We start from the raw sequence: 18,538 nt of genomic DNA, 5'->3' as shown, positions 1-18,538 counted from the left end.
GCGTCCCCGCGGGCGCGAGCAGCCGAGGCAGCCGGGGCCGTGCAACGCTCACATCTTTATTGATACAAATGTACAAGGACGCGCGGGGCGGCGGGGGCTCCTGCGCCACCCCCGCCGCTTGCACCCCCCATCCAGTGTAACGCTGTGGGCGGCCCCCGGGGGGGGGGGGGCCGCGGAGCCGGGGCGAGGGGAGGGGGCACCCCCCCGCCGGCAGCTACGCACGCTATGTACAGGATAAGTTAGGCGCGCGGGGCAGTGGGGTGGGAAGGAGGGGGTAAATATATATATACAGGAGGGGCTGCAGGCACCTACCGCACTCCTGGGCCAGGGGACGCGCTGGGCACCGGCACCGCGCGGCCCGGGACGCCAGCCGGGCGTGCAGCACCGGGCGCCGGGCGTGCAGCACGGGCACCGCGCCGGCTCCGCCGGGAAGGAGCGGTGCCCGGGGCCGGCGCTCACTGCTTCTTCTCCCGCGTGGTGATGGTGACGAGCTGCTTGGCGGCCTTGGCGATGTCGTAGGCGCACTGGATGACCTGCTGCGTCAGGAGCTGGTAGTCCACGGCGGCGCCCGGCTCCGGCGGCACCGTCTTGCGGCACTCGCTCTGCAGCCGGTAGGCGCTGGCGTTGAGCAGCCGCAGGGAGCTCCGCACCGTCTCCAGCGCCGGCTTCTGCAGCGGGGGGGACACGCGAGGGCATGAGGCTCCCGCTGCACCTGGGGGGCACAGCACGCGGGGGGGGGACACCCCGTGCCACCTACCTTGGGGAAGAGCGAGGCCATCTCCGTCACAGCCGAGTGGATCTTCTCCGAGCAGGGCACGAAGCTGGGGGCGGGCAGAGGCGTCAGCGCCGGGCACGGCCGGGATGAGCCCCCCCCCGGGGGGGTCCCAATCTTCTGGGGAAAGGGGGGGGCTGGGCCCGCACCCCCGCCCTACCTGTCGTGCTTGGACTCCTGTGCCGCCCGCAGCAGCTCCTGGATGTTCTTGGTGACCTGCTCGGTTTTGAGGATGACGTCCTCGGTGCTGGGCAGCCCGGGGTCCAGCTCCCCGTCCAGCGGGTCCAGCTCGTGCGGGAAGTCCTCCTCCTTGCTCAGCTCCACGAACCGCTTCCCCTCCACGCTGTGGGGGCCGGAGCACTGCGGTGAGGGCCAGCCCCCCCCCCCGGTGCGGCCCCCAGTGCGGCCCCAGCCCTGGCGCTCACCTGAGCAGGACCTCACCCGCCTGCGTGTTGTCGTAGTCGCTGTCGGTGCCGCTGCCGTGCCGGTCCAGCTTGCTCTGCGCGGCAGAAGAGGCAGCGTCAAGCCCCGCCGGGCCCCGGCCCCGCACCGGGGCGCGGGGGTCCCGCCGGCCCCCTCCCCGGGAGCTGCCCCCGCTACGTCACCATGTGCCGGGCACCGTCGGGCGGGCAGGAGAGCAGCGGGGAGGACGGGGGAAAGGGCACCGAGGAGGCCGACACGCCTTTCCGGATCTGGCGGGGGAAGAGAGGGGGAAGACGGCGCTGGGAGGGGCGCGAGAGGCTCCGCGGCCGCCCCTGGGGACGGGCACAGGGGACGCAGAGCCCCCACCGCGGCCCCCTTACCCGGTACACGCTGGCGGGGATGTGCACGGGGTACAGAGCCTCGTCCTCCACCTCCTGGCGACACACGAAGGGTTAACGGCACCGCCGGCCCCGGGGCTCCCCACCGCGGCGGGGGTCACCACCCATCACCGCCCCCCCAGCACCGACCCCCCCCCCAGGGTGCAGAGAGCGGAGCGCCCGGCCCCGCGCACTCACGCTGGAGCCGAAGGGCTGCAGCCGCGTCACCAGCTCCTCCACGGGCTGCCCGAAGGGCTTCAGCGCCGAGCCCGGCTCGTACATGGAGAAGGCCTGGCGGTCGCGGCGGTGCGCGGCGGCCGGGCCCGGGGGGTGCCCATGCTCCGGGCGCTCGCTGGGGGCCGGCGCCGGGTGCGCGGGGCCCGTCTGCTGCCGCATCTGCGTGTTCTCCGACTGCAGCTTGTGGATCTGCAGGAAGAGGTGAAGTTGGGGGGGGAGTGAGCCGCGAGCCCCACGCGCGCCCCCGGCCCGGCCCCGCGGCCCGGCACCCACCTCGCGCTGCAGCCGGCGCAGCTCGTCGCTCAGGCTGTTGTTCACCTTCATGAGCTGCTGCACCTTGGCCTCGGAGGCCGCCAGGGCCTTCTTCACCTCCAGGTACTCCTGCAGCGTGATGGGGCCGTCCGACAGGTCCGAGGAGTCCATGCTCTGCGGGGAGAGGCGCTCAGCACCGGCGCTCGGCACCGACTGCGGGAACCCAGAGGGCCGTCCCCGGGGGAGCAGGGCTGTCCCCACCATGGCCATCTCCAGGGCTTCAGGGCACCTGGGGCAGGACTGCAAGAACCTGGTTGTCCATCCCCAAGGGAGCAGGGCTGTCCCCACCATGGCCATCCCCGGGGCTTCAGGGCAGGACTGTGGGAACCTGGTTGTCCATCCCTGGAGGACCAGAGCCGTCCCCACCATGGCCATCCCCGGGGCTTCGGGGCAGGACTGTGGGAACCTGGTTGTCCATCCCTGGAGGAGCAGAGCCGTCCCCACCATGGCCATCCCCGGGGCTTCAGGGCAGGACTGTGGGAACCTGGTTGTCCATCCCTGGAGGACCAGAGCCGTCCCCACCATGGCCATCCCCGGGGCTTCAGGGCAGGACTGTGGGAACCTGGTTGTCCATCCCTGGAGGACCAGAGCCGTCCCCACCATGGCCATCCCTGGGGCTTCAGGGCAGGACTGCAGGAACCTGGTTGTCCATCCCTGGAGGAGCAGAGCCGTCCCCACCATGGCCATCCCCGGGACTTTGGGAACCCTGCTGCAGTCCCCGGGGAGGGGGGCCGGGCCCCCGCGCGGTGCCGGGGCTCACCCGGGCCCGGTTGTTGCGGGAGGCGTTGCGCAGCAGCTCCTGGTCCGTGTCCTCGTCGGAGGCGACGCTGTCGTAGTCGTGCTGGTCGTCCAGGTCGCTCTGGCTCCGCAGCGAGTAGTCGAGGGCGTCTGCGGGCCGGGGGGGACGACGCTGAGCACCCGGCGCCCGCGGGGGGTGGCCCGGCCCCGCGCCCCCCGCGCCCCCCACCTGTGGGGCTCAGCAGGCTCTTCCCCTGCTGCCGGCGCTTGGCTTCGCCCAGGATGTCGATGAGCAGCGTGGCGAACTCCCGCGCGTTGAACCGCGCCAGCTTCTGCCGGCCCTGCCGGGGGGGGGGGGGAGAGAGGGGGGGTGAGCAGGGCCCGGGCGGCGGGGAGGGGGTGCGGGGGGGGGGCCGGGGGCTCACCTGGTTGCGGGTGGCCGAGTACTCGGGGTTGACGGGGAGGAAGGGCACGGCGCTGCGCTCCGTCACCAGCGTGCTGTGGTTCTGCGTCGTCAGCCACACTGCGGGGGGGCGGGGGGGGGGGGCAGCGCAGGGCGCCGGCGTCGGCACCGCGACCAGCCGGAAGGACGCGGCCGCGGCGCGGGGCCAGACCCCCCCCCCCACCCGGTGACGGGCCCACCCTGGCCCCCCCGCCAGCCCCATGGGGAGGAAGAGGAGGGGGGGGTCTCGCACACCCGTCTGTGCCCCCCTGCCGCAGCCGTCGGGGCGTCCCCCACCCCCTGGCTGCGACCCCCCGGCGGGGGGGGCCCGGCACCCACCTCTGGGCCCCCCGGCGCGGAGGAAGGGCCCCCTCGGCCGGCCGGAGGAATGAGGAAGGAGGGGCGGGCAGCGCGGGGGGAGCGCCGGGCTGGGCCTCTCCTCCTCCTCCTCCTCCTCCTCCTCCCGGAGCCGAGCCGAGCCGGGACGGCCGCCAGCGCCGGCCCCTCCTGGCCGCGCCGGGAGCCCGGCCCTGCCGCGGGGGGGGGATGGATGTGCCCCGTGGGCCCCCCCGGCTCACCCGCGTCGTTCTCGCGGCGGTCCACCTCGTCGTACACGTCCATGGCCAGCTCCTCGAAGAGCCGGTTGCTGAGCTGCGGCGAGAAGGGGCGTCAGGAGCGGGGCGGCGGCCGGGGGGGGGCACCCCCCGTCCTCGTGTCCCCCCCCCAACTCACCGCCTGCAGCTTCTTCTTGGCCGCCTTCGCCAGCTCGGACAGGTCCAGGCTGCCGGGGCGGGAGGAGAGACACAGAGCCGGCGTCATTCCCGGCCTGGGGACGCTGCCGGGCGCGTTCCCGTCCCGGGGGGCGGCATGGACCCCCCCCAGCATCCCCCACCCCCACCCCCGCAGGGTCCCGTCCCGTCCCGTCCCGGCGGCGCGGGGCGGACTATACCTCTGTGCCATGCACTTGGGGCGCACTCTGCGCTCCGGGGAAGGCAGCGGGGGGAAGAACAGGACAGAGGAGGATGTTAAACGCGCACGCACCCCCCCCCCAAAGCCCCCCCCCGGCCCCCCCCCGGCGGCTGCGGCGCCGGTCGCGGGGTCCCCCAGCCGCGGCGGCGGGCGCTCACCTATCCGCCATCTGCGGGATGATGTAGTGCCCGTTCTTGTGGTCTGCGCGGAGACAAGGCGCCGGTGAGAGCGGCCCCCCCGGCCCCCCCCACCCCGTGCCCCCCCCCCAAAGCCCCCCCCGCACTCACCGGGCTTCCTGCCGCAGAGGTAGAAGGCCAGCCGGTCGGTCAGCTCGTACTGGCACTCCACCAGCCGCTCGGCCAGCTCGTGCTGGGCCGCCTGCCTGCGGGGGGACGGCGCTGAGCGGGGGGACGGCGCCGGCGGCCCCCCCCCGCCATCCTCCCCCCCCCGGGCCCCTCACCTGGCGTAGTCGATGGGCGTGCGGCCGTTGACGTCGGGCGCCCCGGGGTCGGCGCCGTAGACCACCAGCAGCTCCGCTTGCAGGATCTGGCCGGCCTTGGCGGCCACGTGCAGCGGCGTGGTGCCCTTCTCCTGCCGCGCGGCACGGCGAGGCTCAGCGGGGCGCCCGCCGCCTGTGTCCCCCCCCGTCCCCGCACCGGGGGTCCCCGAGCCCCCCCGTGCCCCGTGCCCCGGCGCCGGCTCCCGCCCGCGGGGCTCTCACCGGGTGGAAGAAGTTGGCCTGGGCGCCCAGCGAGAGCAGGCGGAGGCAGGTCTCCAGGTTGCCCGTCCGCACGCTCGAGTGCAGTTGCTGCGGAAAAGGGGGGTGGATGAGGGGGGGCTCCCACCAGCCAGACCCCCCCCCCCCAGGGCCGTGCCCACCTTGCTGAGGTCCTTGGCGGTGACGCCGTCGTCGTCGCGGCAGGGCAGCTTGTGCACGAAGGCCAGCATCTGGTACTTGGCGCGGATGAACTCCGACTTGGTGGGGCTGGCGGGGGGGGGACGGGGGTGAGGGGCGCCGGGGGGGGTTGTGCAGGTTCCCCCCCCCCCCGCGGCGCGGCGGCACTTACTGCACTTTGTCCTGGGGGTTGGCCTTGCGGCGCCCGCTCTGCACCTGCGCCGGGTCCAGCAGCGAGTGCTCCCAGATGGAGTTGGCCCCGTTGCTGGCCAAGGTGTGCACCATCTGCGGGGGGGGGGGGGGCAACGTGAGCGCGTGGCGCTGCCGGGGGGGGGTCCCGCGCCGCGGGGGGGTCCCGGCACCCACCTGGAGCAGCGTGGCGGGCCAGGGGCTGTGGCGCAGGTGCTTGACGATGGAGATGTGGCGGCCCAGGCTGCGGTGCACGCTGCAGCACTCGTCGCAGATGAGCACGCCGCGGTTGATGGAGGCCCAGCCGGGGTCTGCGGGGGGGGGGGTGTCACGGGTGCCTCCCCCACACTGCCAGGCCGGGGGGGGGCGGCGGGACCGGTTGCCACGGAAACGGGAAGGTTTCCCTAGCTACGCCGCCCGCCGCCGGGGGAAACCCGGAGGTTTCCCGTAGCAACCGGCCCCGGTGAAACGGAGCGGGCAGGATTCGGCCCAGCCGGGGCGTTGGCGGGAGGCTGCGGGGGGGGGGGCCGCCCCGAGCTGCAGCCCCCCCCGGGGGGGCGGGCGGCTCCCGCGGGTGCTGCCGAGCCCACGGGCGCCCCGCGGGGCTGCGGGTGGGTGGGTGGGGGTGGCGGTGCCACGGCCCCCTCCCGCGCCGCCCGGGCCCCCCCGGCCCCCCCCGGCCCGTCCTCCCCCAGCCGGGCCGCGCGGGGCCCTTTGTACGCGCCCGAGAACAAAGGGCCGTTTGAGAGGCCGGGCCGGCCCCGAGCTGGCACCCGCAGGCGCCCGCCCGCCCCGGGGCCCCGCTGCGCCCGGGCGGCAGTGACGGGCACACGCGCAGCTCCGGGCACACGCGCAGCCCCCGCGGAGCCTCGTGCACCCCGGGCCCCGCAGCGAGGTCACCGCGGCCCCGGCCGGCGGCTTTCCCGTTATCCCGGCGGAGGAAGCCCGGAGACGGGGCCAGCAGCCCCGCTCTTCCTTCCTGCTCCGGGGGCACCGGGCCCCGTCCCCGCGCTGGCCGTGCCGCGGCGGCGGTGGGCAGCCCGGCGGGCGCAGATGGCAGCGCCTGGGCAGCCGGCACGCCGCCCACGGGAACAGCAGGCCGCGCGGGGCCGCAGCGCCGGAGCTCCGGCCGTGCCAGGCGCTGCCAGGCATCCGCACGGCGTCCCGCACCGGCACGGCGTCCCGCGCCGGCGGCAGCGTGGGGGGCACGCGGTGGGCCGGGCGCCCGGCGGCGCGGCGCGGGAGGAAACGGGGCTGCTGGACTTTCTAACTCATTTCCTCCCGTGGCTGCCGGGCGATAAGGGCTCGGGAGAAGCCGGTTTCCACTTCCCCAGGCCGGGAGGAATCCTTGACGCCCGGCGCGGCGATGCCCCGCGTCCCGCGCCGTGGGGCAGCGCGGCTCCCACGCGAGCCCGGCGGCTCCGCTGGCAGGATCCGGCCGTCGGCACGTGGCCGGGATGAATCCGGCACACGCTGCGCCCGGCGGCGGCTTTCCGGGCCCGGCTCCGCGCGAGCCTCGACGCTCGGCCCGTCTCATTCATCGCCCGCCGCCGCGGGAGCTGGGCGCGGGGGCCGCTGGGGCGCGGGGGTGCCGCCCGGCCCCGGCCCCCTCCCTGCGCGGTGCCTGCGGCGCGGGGGCCGCCGGGCACCGGGGACGCGACCCGTCTTGCCCGGGCTCAGGCTGCGGCTTGCAGCGGCCTGGTGCAGCCCTGCGCGGCGGCAGCGCCCGACCTGCCGAGCGGGGGGCCGGGTGGGAGCGGGTGCCCCTCGCAGCCCGGGGGGGGGGGGGGAAGGAGAAGGAAAGGGGCCCCCCCACGCTGCCGCTTGCCCGGTGCTGCTGGCGCAGAGCAGCGCGTCCCAGCCCGCAGCAGCAGCCCCCGCACCCGGGTTGGGGGGGGGCGAAGGGCTGGTGGGTCGTGCCCTGGGGGGGGGGGCCGATGGGGGGGCACCGGGGGCCTCGCCTGCAGCGCTGCTGTTGGGGCTCGCGGGGGCACATTGGGGTCACTGGAAGACCTCGGGGGCGCAATGGGGGGGCTCCCGGGGGGCGCAGCGGGGGCGCCCCGGGGGGGAAGCGGGGACCCCGCGGCGGCGGGGCGGGGGGGGTGGGGGGGGGATGCGGCACGGGGCGGGCAGCGCGCTCGGGGCAGGGCGGCGGCGGCTGCCGGGGGCGCCCCGACGGGGCGGCGGGCGCGGCCCTTACCTGGGGCGCTGCAGTCGGCGCACACCTCCGCCCGCTGCGCCTTCCGGGACATCCTGAGCGGCGAGGCGGGCCCGGGCCCGGGCCTCTGCGCCAGCGTGCGGCGGCGGCGCGGCCGGGCCCGCCGGGGGCGCCGGGCCGAGCGCGGCGGCGGCGGAGGCGGCGGGGCGCGGCGAGGGGCCGGGGCCGGGGCCGGCGGGGCCGCGGCGCGCCGGGGCTGCCGGCTGCTCGCAGAGCCCGGCGGCTCCGCAGGAAGCGGCGCAAGCCCGGCCCCGCCGGGGGAGGGGCCGCGCCGCCCCCGCCCCGCCGCCGCCGCCGCTGCGCCGGCACCGGCATCGGCATCGGTACCGGCACCGGCACCGGCACCGCCGCGCCGAGCCCCGGGCTCGGGTCCGGCCGCCCCCCGGGACTGCGCACCGCAACCCCCACCCCGGGCAGCCCCCCCACCCCGGTCCTGGGCACCGTCCGGGACCTGCTCCCGGGCCCGGCCCCGGATCTCTGCATCCCCCCGTCCTGCTGCCGGGCCTGCGGGCCCTCCTGCTCCCGGCCCCGGCCCCGGCCCCGGCGCTGCTCCTGGGCACCCCAGCCCCGGGCCTGGACATGTCCCCATTCCGGGGCGCCATCCTGGACCTGCCACTGGTCCCAGTCCCAGCCGCGGTTCTGTGAACACCCCTGCTCCCCTGTACACCGGCCCTGGTCCGGGGCACCATCCTGCTCCTGGTCCTGGTCCTGTGCACCCCAGCCCCAGCGCTGGGCACCCCCCTGGTCCTGGCCCCGGTCCTAGTCCTGGTCCTGGTCCTGTGCACCCCAGCCCCAGGCCTGGGCATCTCCTCATTCCTGGGCACCATCCTGGACCTGCCACTGGTCCTGGTCCCTGCTCCCGTTCTGGGAACAGCCCTGCTCCCCTGTACACCGGCCCTGGTCCGGGGCACCATCCTGCTCCTGGTCCTGGTCCTGGTCCTAGGCACACGCTGCTCCTGCTCCTGGTCCTCTGCACCCCCCTCCTGCTCCTGGGCACCCCAGCCTCAGTGCTGGGCACCCCCCCGGTCCCGGCCCTGGCCCTGGCCCTGTGCCCCCCCCAGTCCCGGGTGCACCACAGGCTGCAGCACCAGCAGCCCCCGGGCCCAGGCTGCACTGGGGGGGCTGGAGCCCCAGGTTCCCTGCCCGGCTCTGGCTCCAGGAGGGTGGCAGGACTCCCGGCTCCGTCCTCCGCTTCCCAACGGAGCCGGGCACTGGCCCCCCATGGAGGCCTCTGGGGTGGAGGCAGCCCTCCATGGCTGCGCGGGGCCGTGGGGGCCAGGCAGCAGTGTGTTTTGGGGGGGGACCAGGGTCTGCTCGGGGTCCTTTCCCCTCCCGGAGCTGGGGAGGCCCCGGGAGCACCGACAGCCACAGGGGCCCCGAGCCGCCTCCTCGCCCCACACCCGAGCGGGGCCGGCGGCTCGGCCCCATCCTGCCCCCAGCACCACGGCAGGGCAGGCTCTGTGGCCTGGCCGCCGGTGGTGACCTCACCGCTGGTTGCTATGGAGATGGCTCATGACGTCATGGGGCACCGCGGAGATGGGGGATGCTGCACGGGGAGCAGGGAGCGGAGGAGCCGGGGAACGGCTGCTCCGGGCGCAGCAACCGGGAATAACCCCAGTGGGGAGTCGCTCCCGGGCTGTCCCTGCGGTGGGGGGAGCAGCGGGGGCGAGGCCGTGGGGCGCCGGGCGGCCGGGAGCCCCGTGCCGGGGGAGCTGGGGCAGCCGGCAGCAGACCCGGCTGGGCCCTTCCTGCAGCCGTGGGGTGCTGCGGCACCGAGGGGCACGCCGTGGGGCTGGCATCCCTGCCCACAGGACGGGAACGCCGTGGGGTGGGTGTCCCTGCCTGCAGAGCGGGAATGGTGTGGGGTGGGAATGCCATGGGGCTGGCATCCCTGCCTGCAGAGCGGGAATGGTGTGGGGTGGGAAGGCCGTGGGGCTGGCATCCCTGCCTGCAGAACGGGAATGGTGTGGGGTGGGAATGCCATGGGGCTGGCATCCCTGCCTGCAGAACGGGAATGGTGTGGGGTGGGAATGCCGTGGGGCTGGCATCCCTGCCTGCAGAACGGGAATGGTGTGGGGTGGGAATGCCATGGGGCTGGCATCCCTGCCTGCAGAACGGGAATGGTGTGGGGTGGGAAGGCCGTGGGGCTGGCATCCCTGCCTGCAGAACGGGAATGGTGTGGGGTGGGAATGCCATGGGGCTGGCATCCCTGCCTGCAGAACGGGAATGGTGTGGGGTGGGAATGCCGTGGGGCTGGCATCCCTGCCTGCAGAACGGGAATGGTGTAGGGTGGGAAGGCCGTGGGGCTGGCATCCCTGCCTGCAGAACGGGAATGGTGTGGGGTGGGAATGCCATGGGGCTGGCATCCCTGCCTGCAGAACGGGAATGGTGTGGGGTGGGAAGGCCGTGGGGCTGGCATCCCTGCCTGCAGAACGGGAATGGTGTGGGGTGGGAAGGCCGTGGGGCTGGCATCCCTGCTCAGCAGAGGGGCACGCCGTGGGGCTGGCGTCCCTGCCCGGCGGAGGGGAAGGCCGTGGGGCGGGCAGGCCGTGGGGCGGGCGTCCCTGCCGGGCGGAGGGGAAGGGTGGGGGCGGCGGGGCGGGCGGCAGCGCGGTGCTGGGAAGGCCCAGCCTCGCATTGTTCTCCGGCAGCAGCCGGAAAACCCGACTCCCGCCCCGGAGAAACGCAGGCGGAAAGGGAAGCGCAGGGCAGGGGCCGCGGGCCCAGCCTCGCGCGGCGGCGGCGGGGGGTCACGGCGCGGGGGGGCCTTTGGCACCCGCCGGCACAGCCGCACCCCCGCGGCCTCTGCCGCTTCCCCGCCTTGTGCCAAGAGCCGCCGGCCCGGGGGGGGCTGAGGGGGGCCGAAACCACCGGCGGGGGGGGGGGTCTGCCGGGGGCATGGGGGGCCACCGGGGGTCCCTTCGCGGCCGCCTGTGCGCGGCCCCACGGAGCGCGGTGCCCGGGGGCGCGGGGCTGGGGGAGGCGGCCGGAGCCCCGGGGGGGCGAGCGGTGCCCGGGAGGAGGAGGAGGAGGAGGAGGAGGAGGAGGAGGAGGAGGAGGAAGGCGATGCGGGCGGGGGGGGGGGGACGACTACAAGTCCCATGAGGCCGGGCGGGTGCCGGGGGGAAGCGCCGGCCGCGGGGGGGGGGGGCCGCTCCGCCCGCCGCCCCCCGCTCCGCCCCGCCCCGCCCCGCCCCGCCCCGCGCCGCCGCCCCCCGCCCCGCCGCGCGCCCCGCTCCGCTCCGCGCCCCGCCGCGCCCCGCCCCGCGCCCGCCGCGCCCGCCGCGCCGCCCCCCGCGCCCGCCGCTCCAGCATGCACGGAGGATGCTCGCGTCTTGCTCGGGCAGGAAGGGGCCGGAGGGCAGGTACCCGCTGCACTACCTCGTCTGGCACAACCGCGCCCGCGACCTCGACCGGGAGCTCAGCGCCAAGCAGGTGGGGCCGCGGCGGCGGCGGGGGGCGCCCGGCCCGGTTCGGCCCGGCCCGGCTCGGTTCGGCTCGGTTCGGCCCGGCCCGGCTCGGTTCGGGCTGATGCAATGCTGCCGCCGGGCTTGCACGGCGCTGCCGGCTGCAGCCGGGTCCCCTGCTCGGGGATGGGGATGGAGATGAGGATGGAGATGAGGATGAAGGCAGGGATGGGGATGAGGATGGGATGGGGATGAGGGTGATGATGGGGACGGGGACGAGCATGATGATGGGGCTGAAGATGAGGATGAGGATGGGCACGGGGTCCCTCTGCGGTGGCCCCGATGCTGTCAGGGCTCTGCAGCAGGGCGGAGGGGCCGGCGGGGGCACCCAGGGGTGCCGGGTGCCGCGGCTTGCCTCGGGGCCCCCCCGGCCTGGGGAGGGCAGGTCTGTGCCAGCCACCGCCGGGGTCGGTGCCACCCGCGGGTCCCCAGTGCCCCCAGTGCACCCAGCCCCACGTGCCCCCGGCTCCCCGCTGCCCTGCTAGGCCTCACCGGGCACCGGGCACCCAGAGCCGGGCTGCCGGCACCCTGCTGCCCACCGGTGCTGGCCTGGCAGCGGGGGCGGCCCCCGGATCGCAGCCCCCCCCTCCCCACGCTCCAGCCGGGTCCCTCTCGGGGGTGCGCCGGGCCCTGGCGCTGCCGGCACCCCGGGGTGCAAACCCGGCAGCCGAGGAGGCCCCGCAGGGTGGGGGGATCCCCGCACCCAGACCCCCCTGCACGCGGCTGCGGGGGCACCGGGTGGCTCAGGGACCCGGCACGCGTCCCCAGGCGGGTCCCCCCTGCCACCCTCTCCCCGGCGGCGCTCGCAGCTCAGGTAATTAAAACCCAACCCCGAAGACGCAGGAAACCACAGGCGCTCCGGCGAGGCTGCCGGCGAGGCTGAGCCCGGCCTCCTCCCGCCCTGCGCCGGGGGCCGGGGGCATCCTGCGGCGGCGGGGGGGGGTCGCGGGGGCCGCCGCGGTGCATCCCGGCGGTGGGGCGGCCGCGGTGCATCCCGGTGCTGCTCCCGCCGGGATGCGGGCGACGCTCCCGCCACACCCGCCTCCATTGTGGGAGCCGGCCGGCACCGCCGCGGCCCCCGGCCCCGCATCCCCCCGCGGCATCGCCGGCGGCTTTCATTTCCGTGGTGCTTCGGGGTCATTTCTCCCAGGAGATGCAAGATCGCCTCCGAGCCGGGAGGCCCGCGCGCCGCTGGCTCTGCCGTGGTGAGGACGCGCCGGGAGGCTCCGACGACGGAGGGCGGCTTTGGCCCCGCTCGCTCGCGACCTGACCCCCCTGCCACGCACGCCGGCAGGCCGAGGGGCTCCGCTGTCGCCGTAGCCGTGCCGCGGACGTCACCGCTGCCATTTGCCCCCAAGGCGCCGAGCCCCCCGGCAGGTCTGGCTTTGCAGGCGGGGGCCGCTCCGAGGTGCAGCGGCAGGGAAGGGGCGCATCCCGCCCCAACCCCGGTGCGCCGGGAGCGCTGGGGCCTGGGCACAACGCGGCCCCGAGCTGTGCCGCACGCCGCAGCCGGCTGGAGGTTTGCAGAGCCGGGGGGTCGGGGCGGCAGAGCTGGGGGCCCCGCGGGCCAGGCCGGTCCTGGGGGGGGTGGCAGCGTGTGGGGGTCCGCGCTGCACCCCCGGCCAGGAGCTGCCGCAGCGCCAGGGCCCAGGCCGAGCTCAGGCTGGGGAAAACTGGGTCGCGCTGCGTCCCCTGGGCTCGGCCCGGCGCGGGGGGCTCGTCCTGCTTGGCGCCGGGGCAGGGCCACGCTGGGGCGGGGGGCAGCCGGGGCGTCCCGTGCCCCCCCGCGCCCCGGCAGCCCTGCTGAGCCTGCAGCTCCCATCCCCGGCTGGGGGGCGTTTGCTTTAATTAGAGCCTTTTCATTAGCGCAATTAAGACGAAGCAGTCGCCTTGGAGAGCGTTTTGGCGGCACGCTGTGCTCCCCGCGAGCCAGAGGGGCTGCCGGGCTTCTGCCGGGGAGGCGTGCGGCACGGCTGCCCGGGCGCCCCGGGGCCGGGGGCTCCCGCCGGGTGGGCTCGCTGGGGGGGGGGCCGTACCGGGGGTCTCCCTCCCAGCGCCGGCACCGCTGCAGCAATAAGCAGCATCCCAGGCGCCGGCTCCGCTTGCAAACGAGCGCTGGGCGATTAGTGCATAGCTGGGGGGCTGGCGAGGGGGCTGCTGCGGTGCCCCCCGCGCAGGCAGCGGGGGGGCCGGGGGCGCCGCTGCCGCTGGGAGCGCCGGAGGGGAGGGATTCCTCCGGGCTGGCTCCGCGCCAGGCTCCAGGCTTGGCAAAAACAAGCGCAGCCCCGGCGCGCGCGGCTCCCCAGGGCCCGGGGATCCTCGGAGCAGACGCTCCGCTCACGCAGCGCCGCCGCCCCCGCATCAGGCAGGGGCACACGTGCACGCCGGCTCCGCAGCCGCGCAGGGGGGCCGCCGGCATCCGCTGCCTGGCAACCGATCCCCCCCATCCCGAAATGCGGGAGCCAGGTGCCCCCCGGCCCACCCCCAGCGGTGCAGAGCCCTGGGTGACACGCGGGGGTATCTGCTGATTTGGGGAGCGGTTCGGGGGGCGATGCTCGTGCAGTGCCCATGCAGTGCCCATGCAGTGCCCATGCAGTGCCCGTGCAGTGCCCGTGCAACGCCCATGCAGTGCCCGTGCAATGCCCGTGCCAGGCCTGGTGCACATCCAGGGGGGCGCCGGGAGATGCTCTCGGAGATGGGGACAGATGTCGGCTGCTTCCTCCCCCGGCCTGGCTTCAGTGGGGGGGCAGGGTGCCGGCAGCCCCCGGCGGCCCCCCCCTGAGCCCCGCCGCCCCCCGGCAGGCCGACATCGAGCAGCTGGACCCGCGCGGCCGCACCCCGCTGCACCTGGCCACCACGCTGGGCCACCTCGAGTGCGCCCGGGTGCTGCTGAAGCATGGCGCCGACGTGGGCAAGGAGAACCGCAGCGGCTGGACAGGTGAGCGGGGGGCCGCGCTCCCCCCCCCCCCCCCGGGGCCGGCTCCCCCGCCGCGCCGCGCCGCTGGGCACCGCCTCTCTCCTCCCGCAGTGCTGCAGGAGGCCGTGAGCACCCGCGACCTGGAGCTGGTGCAGCTGGTGCTGCGCTACCGCGACTACCAGCGAGCCATCAAGCGCCTGGCCGGCATCCCCATCCTGCTGGAGAAGCTGCGCAAGGTGGGCTCCGTCCCCCCGTGCCCGCCGGCCCGCCGCTCCGGGGGGGACCCCGGCGTCCGGGCCCCCCGTGACGCCTCTGTGCTCCCCGCAGGCCCAGGACTTCTACGTGGAGATGAAGTGGGAATTCACCAGCTGGGGTGAGCTCAGAGCGGGGGAAAGCAGAGCTTCCCACGGGGGCTTCCCCGTCTCCAGCGCTGCCTCCATCCCCAGCACCCGTCCCCATCCCCATCCCCGGCACGGGGGCTCCCTGTCCCCCCTTGTCCCCTTGCACCCTGTCTGTGCAGGTGCCCGGCAGCCCCCCCAGCTCCACGTTTGCAGCCCAGCCCGGGGGGGACGCGCGGGGCGGTGCTGCCATGGGCTCTGGCGTCTCTCCCCAGTGCCCCTGGTGTCCAAGATCTGCCCCAGCGACACGTACAAGGTGTGGAAGAGCGGCCAGAACCTGCGTGTGGACACCACGCTGCTGGGCTTCGACCACATGACGTGGCAGCGGGGCAACCGCAGCTTCGTCTTCCGGGGGCAAGGTGAGCCGGGCCGGATCCGCCGCCCCGCGGCCCCCCCCTTGCCGGGGAGCCCGGCGGGCGCCCTGAGCCGGTGCTGCCCCGCAGACACCAGCGCGGTGGTGATGGAGATCGACCACGACCGGCGGGTGGTTTACTCGGAGACGCTGGCCCTGGCCAGCCACGACCAGGAGGTGCTGCTGGCTGCTGTGCAGCCCACCGAGGAGCAGGTGATGGGGCGGCTCACGGCGCCCGTCGTCACCACGCAGCTCGACACCAAGAACATCGCCTTCGAGAGGTGGGGACCGCGCCGGGGACCGGGGACCGGGGGGTGACGCTGGAAACGGGCAGCCCCCGGCGATGCCCGCGTCCGGGGCGAGGGCGCCTGGTCCGGGTGAGACCCTCCTTCCCGTGCGTCGCTGACGGCTGCCTTGCGTCGCCCCCAGGAACAAGTCCGGGATCCTGGGCTGGAGGAGCGAGAAGACGGAAATGGTGAACGGGTATGAGGCCAAGGTGAGGGGCAGGCGGCGGGCAGGGTGGGACGCGCGTGGCGGGGGTCTGCTGGGGGAAATAGCGGTCTCTGGCCTGGGTCCTCCTCGCCCAGGTCTACGGCGCGTCCAACGTGGAGCTGATCACGCGGACGCGGACGGAGCACCTCTCGGACCAGCACAAGGGCAAGAGCAAAGGTGGGGGCTGGGCTGGGGGGGGGGCTGCCGGGGGCCGTGCCGGCACCGCGGCTCACGCGCGTCTCTCGCAGGCAGCAAGACCCCGCTGCAGTCGTTCCTGGGCATCGCCGAGCAGCACGTGGGGCCCAACAACGGGGTGAGTGCGCCGGCGGGGGGGCCCCGCGGCCGGCACCCTGTGCCCCCCCCCGCGCCCACCCGTGCCGCGGTGTCCCGCAGACGCTGATCACGCAGACGCTGAGCCACACCAACCCCACCGCCATCACGCCCGAGGAGTACTTCAACCCCAACTTCGAGCTGGGCAACAGGGACATGGGGCGGCCCATGGAGCTCACCACCAAGACGCAGAAGTGAGGGGGCGAGGGGGGGGCTCGCGCCCCGCCGCGGCTCGGGGGGGGGGGGTCCAGGAGGGCAGCGCCGCGTCCCTGCCGGGGGTCCCGGCCGGCGGCCGTCCCCAGCCCGGCGCCTCGCCCCGTGCAGGTTCAAGGCCAAGCTGTGGCTGTGCGAGGACCACCCGCTGTCCCTGTGCGAGCAGGTCGCCCCCATCATCGACCTCATGGCAATAAGCAACGCGCTCTTCGCCAAGCTGCGCGACTTCATCACGCTGCGCCTCCCGCCCGGCTTCCCCGTCAAGATCGGTAGGGCCGAGCCGCGGCCGACGCCACCCCGTCCCTGGGGTCCCCGCACCCACAACGGGGGGTCTTTGGTGCCAGCACAGCCCCACGGTGCCTGCAGCCCCCTCCCCTCCCGGCACCCCCTCACCGCTTTTTTTTCCTATTTTTTGGGGGCAGAAATCCCCATCTTCCACATCCTCAACGCCCGCATCACCTTCGGCAACCTCAACGGGTGTGACGAGCCCGTCAGCTCTCTGCGCCACAGCCCCAGCAGCGAGGCGCCCTCGCCCAGCAGCGACTCCTCCAGCGTCAGCAGCTCCAGCTCCCTGAGTGCGTGGGGACGCGGGGGGCACCGGGGGGGGGCCTGTCCCGGGGGGGGGGCGGCGCGGGGATGCTCCGCGTCCCCAGCCGTGCCCAGGCCCGCGGGTGTCTCCCCGCAGCCTCGTGCCGGGCGTGCGAGATGGACCCGTCGCTGTTCGAGGTGCCGCGGGGCTACAGCGTGGTGGGCAGCCACCAGGACGCCCTGCGCGAGGACGAGGACGACCTGCTGCAGTTCGCCATCCAGCAGAGCCTGCTCGAGGCCGGCAGCGAGTACGACCAGGTGGGCTCGCCGCACGGCCCCCCCCAGCCCCCCCCGGCCTGGAAAACCGGAGCCACTGAGCCCCCTTCTCCCCCACCCCGGGGCTGGGTGACTGGGGGGCATCGCTGCCCTCCCGCAGGGGCACAGCGCCGGCATTGCCCGAGCCATGGGAAAACGGGTGTCGTGGGAAGACGGGTGTCCGTGGGAAGACGGGTGTCCGTGGGAAGATGGGTGTCCGTGGGAAAAGGGGTGTCCGTGGGAAATGGCTCCAAGCGCCGCCGTCCCGCAGGTCACCATCTGGGAAGCGCTGACCAACAGCAAGCCGGGCACCCACCCCATGTCGCACGAGGGCCGCCGGGGAGACAGGTTGGTAAGGTCTGGCCCGCGGTGCCGGGGCGGGGAGCGGGCGCCGGCGATGCTGCGGGTGCCGCGCTGACGGTGCCACCCCCCCCCCCCCAAAAAAAAAAACCCCGCCAGGACTCCCCAGCACACGGCAGCGCCCCGGCCGCCCGGGCCACCGGTGCCGGGGGGGGCGGCGGGCCCGGGGCCCCGTTCCCCAGCTACGCGGAGCAGCTGCGGCTGGCCATGGCGCTGTCGGCGCGGGAGCAGGAGGAGGCCGAGCGCCGGACGCGCCAGGAGGAAGAGGAGCTGCAGCGGATCCTGCAGCTCTCGCTGACGGAGAAGTGACCCCGTGCTGAGCCCCCCCCCCCCCCCCGGCTCCGCGCCCCGGGGATGGGGACGGGGACGCGGCCGTGCCCGGGGACATGCAGCCACACCGGACCGGCGGGGGGGGCTGGTGCTGGCAGCGCGCGGAGCCACGGACTGGGGGGGGGCAAATGGTGCAGAGGCCAAAGTGGGGGTGGGTGGAGGGCAGGATTTGGCCCCCGCAGCTGGGGTGGTGAGGAAGGGCCGGGGTGGGTGCGGGGGGCTGAGCCCCACGGCAGGGGCAGCACCGGGGGCAGCGGGGACGGCGGGGGGGGGGGGCAGCCCCACAGACTGCACCCCTCACCCCGGGCAGCCCCCCCCGCCGTGCTGTGGGCCCCTTGGGGGGGGGGGGTGCATCCTGCCCTAGAGCTGTGGGGCTGGCGGCTGGGCCCCCTTGGCCAGGCGCTATCAAGTGCACTTACCCGGGAGCTGCTCTGCCTGCCACAGGGGGGGGCTCAGCCCCACTGCGCCCCACAGCAGCGCGGGGATGCACTGCCCCCCCCCCCCCCCCCGGGGCTGTGCCCCCTTTGCCACCCTGTGGCGGGGATGGGCTGGGGCAGCCGGGGCAGCCAGGGCGGGGGGGGGGGGGGTCACACTTCTCCCCCTGCTCCAGCCCCCGCTTGGCTGCGTCTGCCCCCCCCCCCCCCGGCAGCACTGCACCCTCCTCCCCCCCGGGCACTGACCCCCCGAGAAACCTTACGTCAAATGGTGCTAACCCCGGGCCCCACACCGCCCTGCCGGGGGGCCACCGGGGCCACCGGCCCCCCCCTTTGCACACGGGGCCGAGGGGCGGCGGGGCCGAGGGGTGCCGGGGGCTGCCGGGCTCGCTCCCGCGGGCCGGGCCTGGGACTTTTCGTAGCGACCCACGCCGGCGGCCCCCCCCCGTGCCCCCCTTCCACCCTGTGCACCCCCGAGCGACGTCTGGGCCAGGGCCGAGGGGAGCCCGAGCAGCTCCGACCGCGGCCACCACCAATAAATGCTCTTTAACGTTCGTCGCCGCTGGCCTCTCTCTGCCACCAGGCCGGGGCCGCTGCCGGTGCCCCCCCCGAGCGCCTCCGTGCACCGGGACGACTCGGGACCCCGGCGCAGCAAGATGGCAGGGCTGGGCGGGGGGGGACCGTGGGGCGCAGAGGGGCTGCTCAGCGCCGTCCCCAAGCACGTGCCAGCTCGCCAGGACGAGGCCAGGGCTGGTTCCCTGCTCCATCCCGGCCTCTCGGAGCATCCCCGGGTGCCAGCAAGGCGCCTGGCCCGTGGGACATCCCTGTCC

At 75.8% G+C, this 18,538-nt stretch overlaps 2 protein-coding genes across 3 annotated transcripts; one reads left to right on the top strand and one right to left on the bottom strand.

Annotated features, from left to right (window-relative positions):
• Positions 1-35: 35 nt before the first annotated feature.
• On the bottom strand, positions 36-7,829 carry GIT1 (GIT ArfGAP 1). Of its 2 annotated transcripts, XM_064523233.1 has the most exons (22): positions 7,555-7,829; positions 5,532-5,665; positions 5,338-5,450; positions 5,150-5,255; positions 4,992-5,078; positions 4,731-4,861; positions 4,558-4,652; positions 4,429-4,471; positions 4,251-4,277; positions 4,034-4,082; positions 3,880-3,952; positions 3,285-3,382; positions 3,089-3,200; positions 2,882-3,009; positions 2,083-2,235; positions 1,771-1,998; positions 1,576-1,629; positions 1,378-1,464; positions 1,198-1,271; positions 933-1,115; positions 758-821; positions 36-668 (listed from the first exon to the last, which is right to left on the bottom strand). In XM_064523233.1, the coding sequence occupies exons 1-22, from the start codon at positions 7,604-7,606 to the stop codon at positions 456-458; spliced, it is 2,304 nt and encodes a 767-aa protein (XP_064379303.1). In that variant the 5' UTR covers positions 7,607-7,829; the 3' UTR covers positions 36-455. The 2 variants fall into 2 exon arrangements, with proteins under 2 accessions (XP_064379303.1, XP_064379304.1); XM_064523234.1 differs by lacking the exon at positions 4,251-4,277.
• Positions 7,830-10,794: 2,965 nt separating this feature from the next.
• On the top strand, positions 10,795-18,262 carry ANKRD13B (ankyrin repeat domain 13B). Its single transcript, XM_064523235.1, is given in 16 exon segments — positions 10,795-11,007; positions 13,842-13,977; positions 14,068-14,192; positions 14,284-14,329; positions 14,570-14,713; positions 14,798-14,987; positions 15,136-15,202; positions 15,294-15,375; positions 15,447-15,511; positions 15,592-15,722; positions 15,853-16,010; positions 16,164-16,316; positions 16,427-16,587; positions 16,856-16,932; positions 17,044-17,114; positions 17,117-18,262. Coding segments are annotated over 16 exon segments (1,854 nt in total). The 5' UTR covers positions 10,795-10,896; the 3' UTR covers positions 17,254-18,262.
• Positions 18,263-18,538: the final 276 nt, after the last annotated feature.

The sequence above is a fragment of the Dromaius novaehollandiae genome, chromosome 19 (assembly GCF_036370855.1).
Source record: "Dromaius novaehollandiae isolate bDroNov1 chromosome 19, bDroNov1.hap1, whole genome shotgun sequence".
NCBI lineage: Eukaryota > Metazoa > Chordata > Aves > Casuariiformes > Dromaiidae > Dromaius > Dromaius novaehollandiae.
This window is presented reverse-complemented; position numbering and strand designations above follow the sequence as displayed.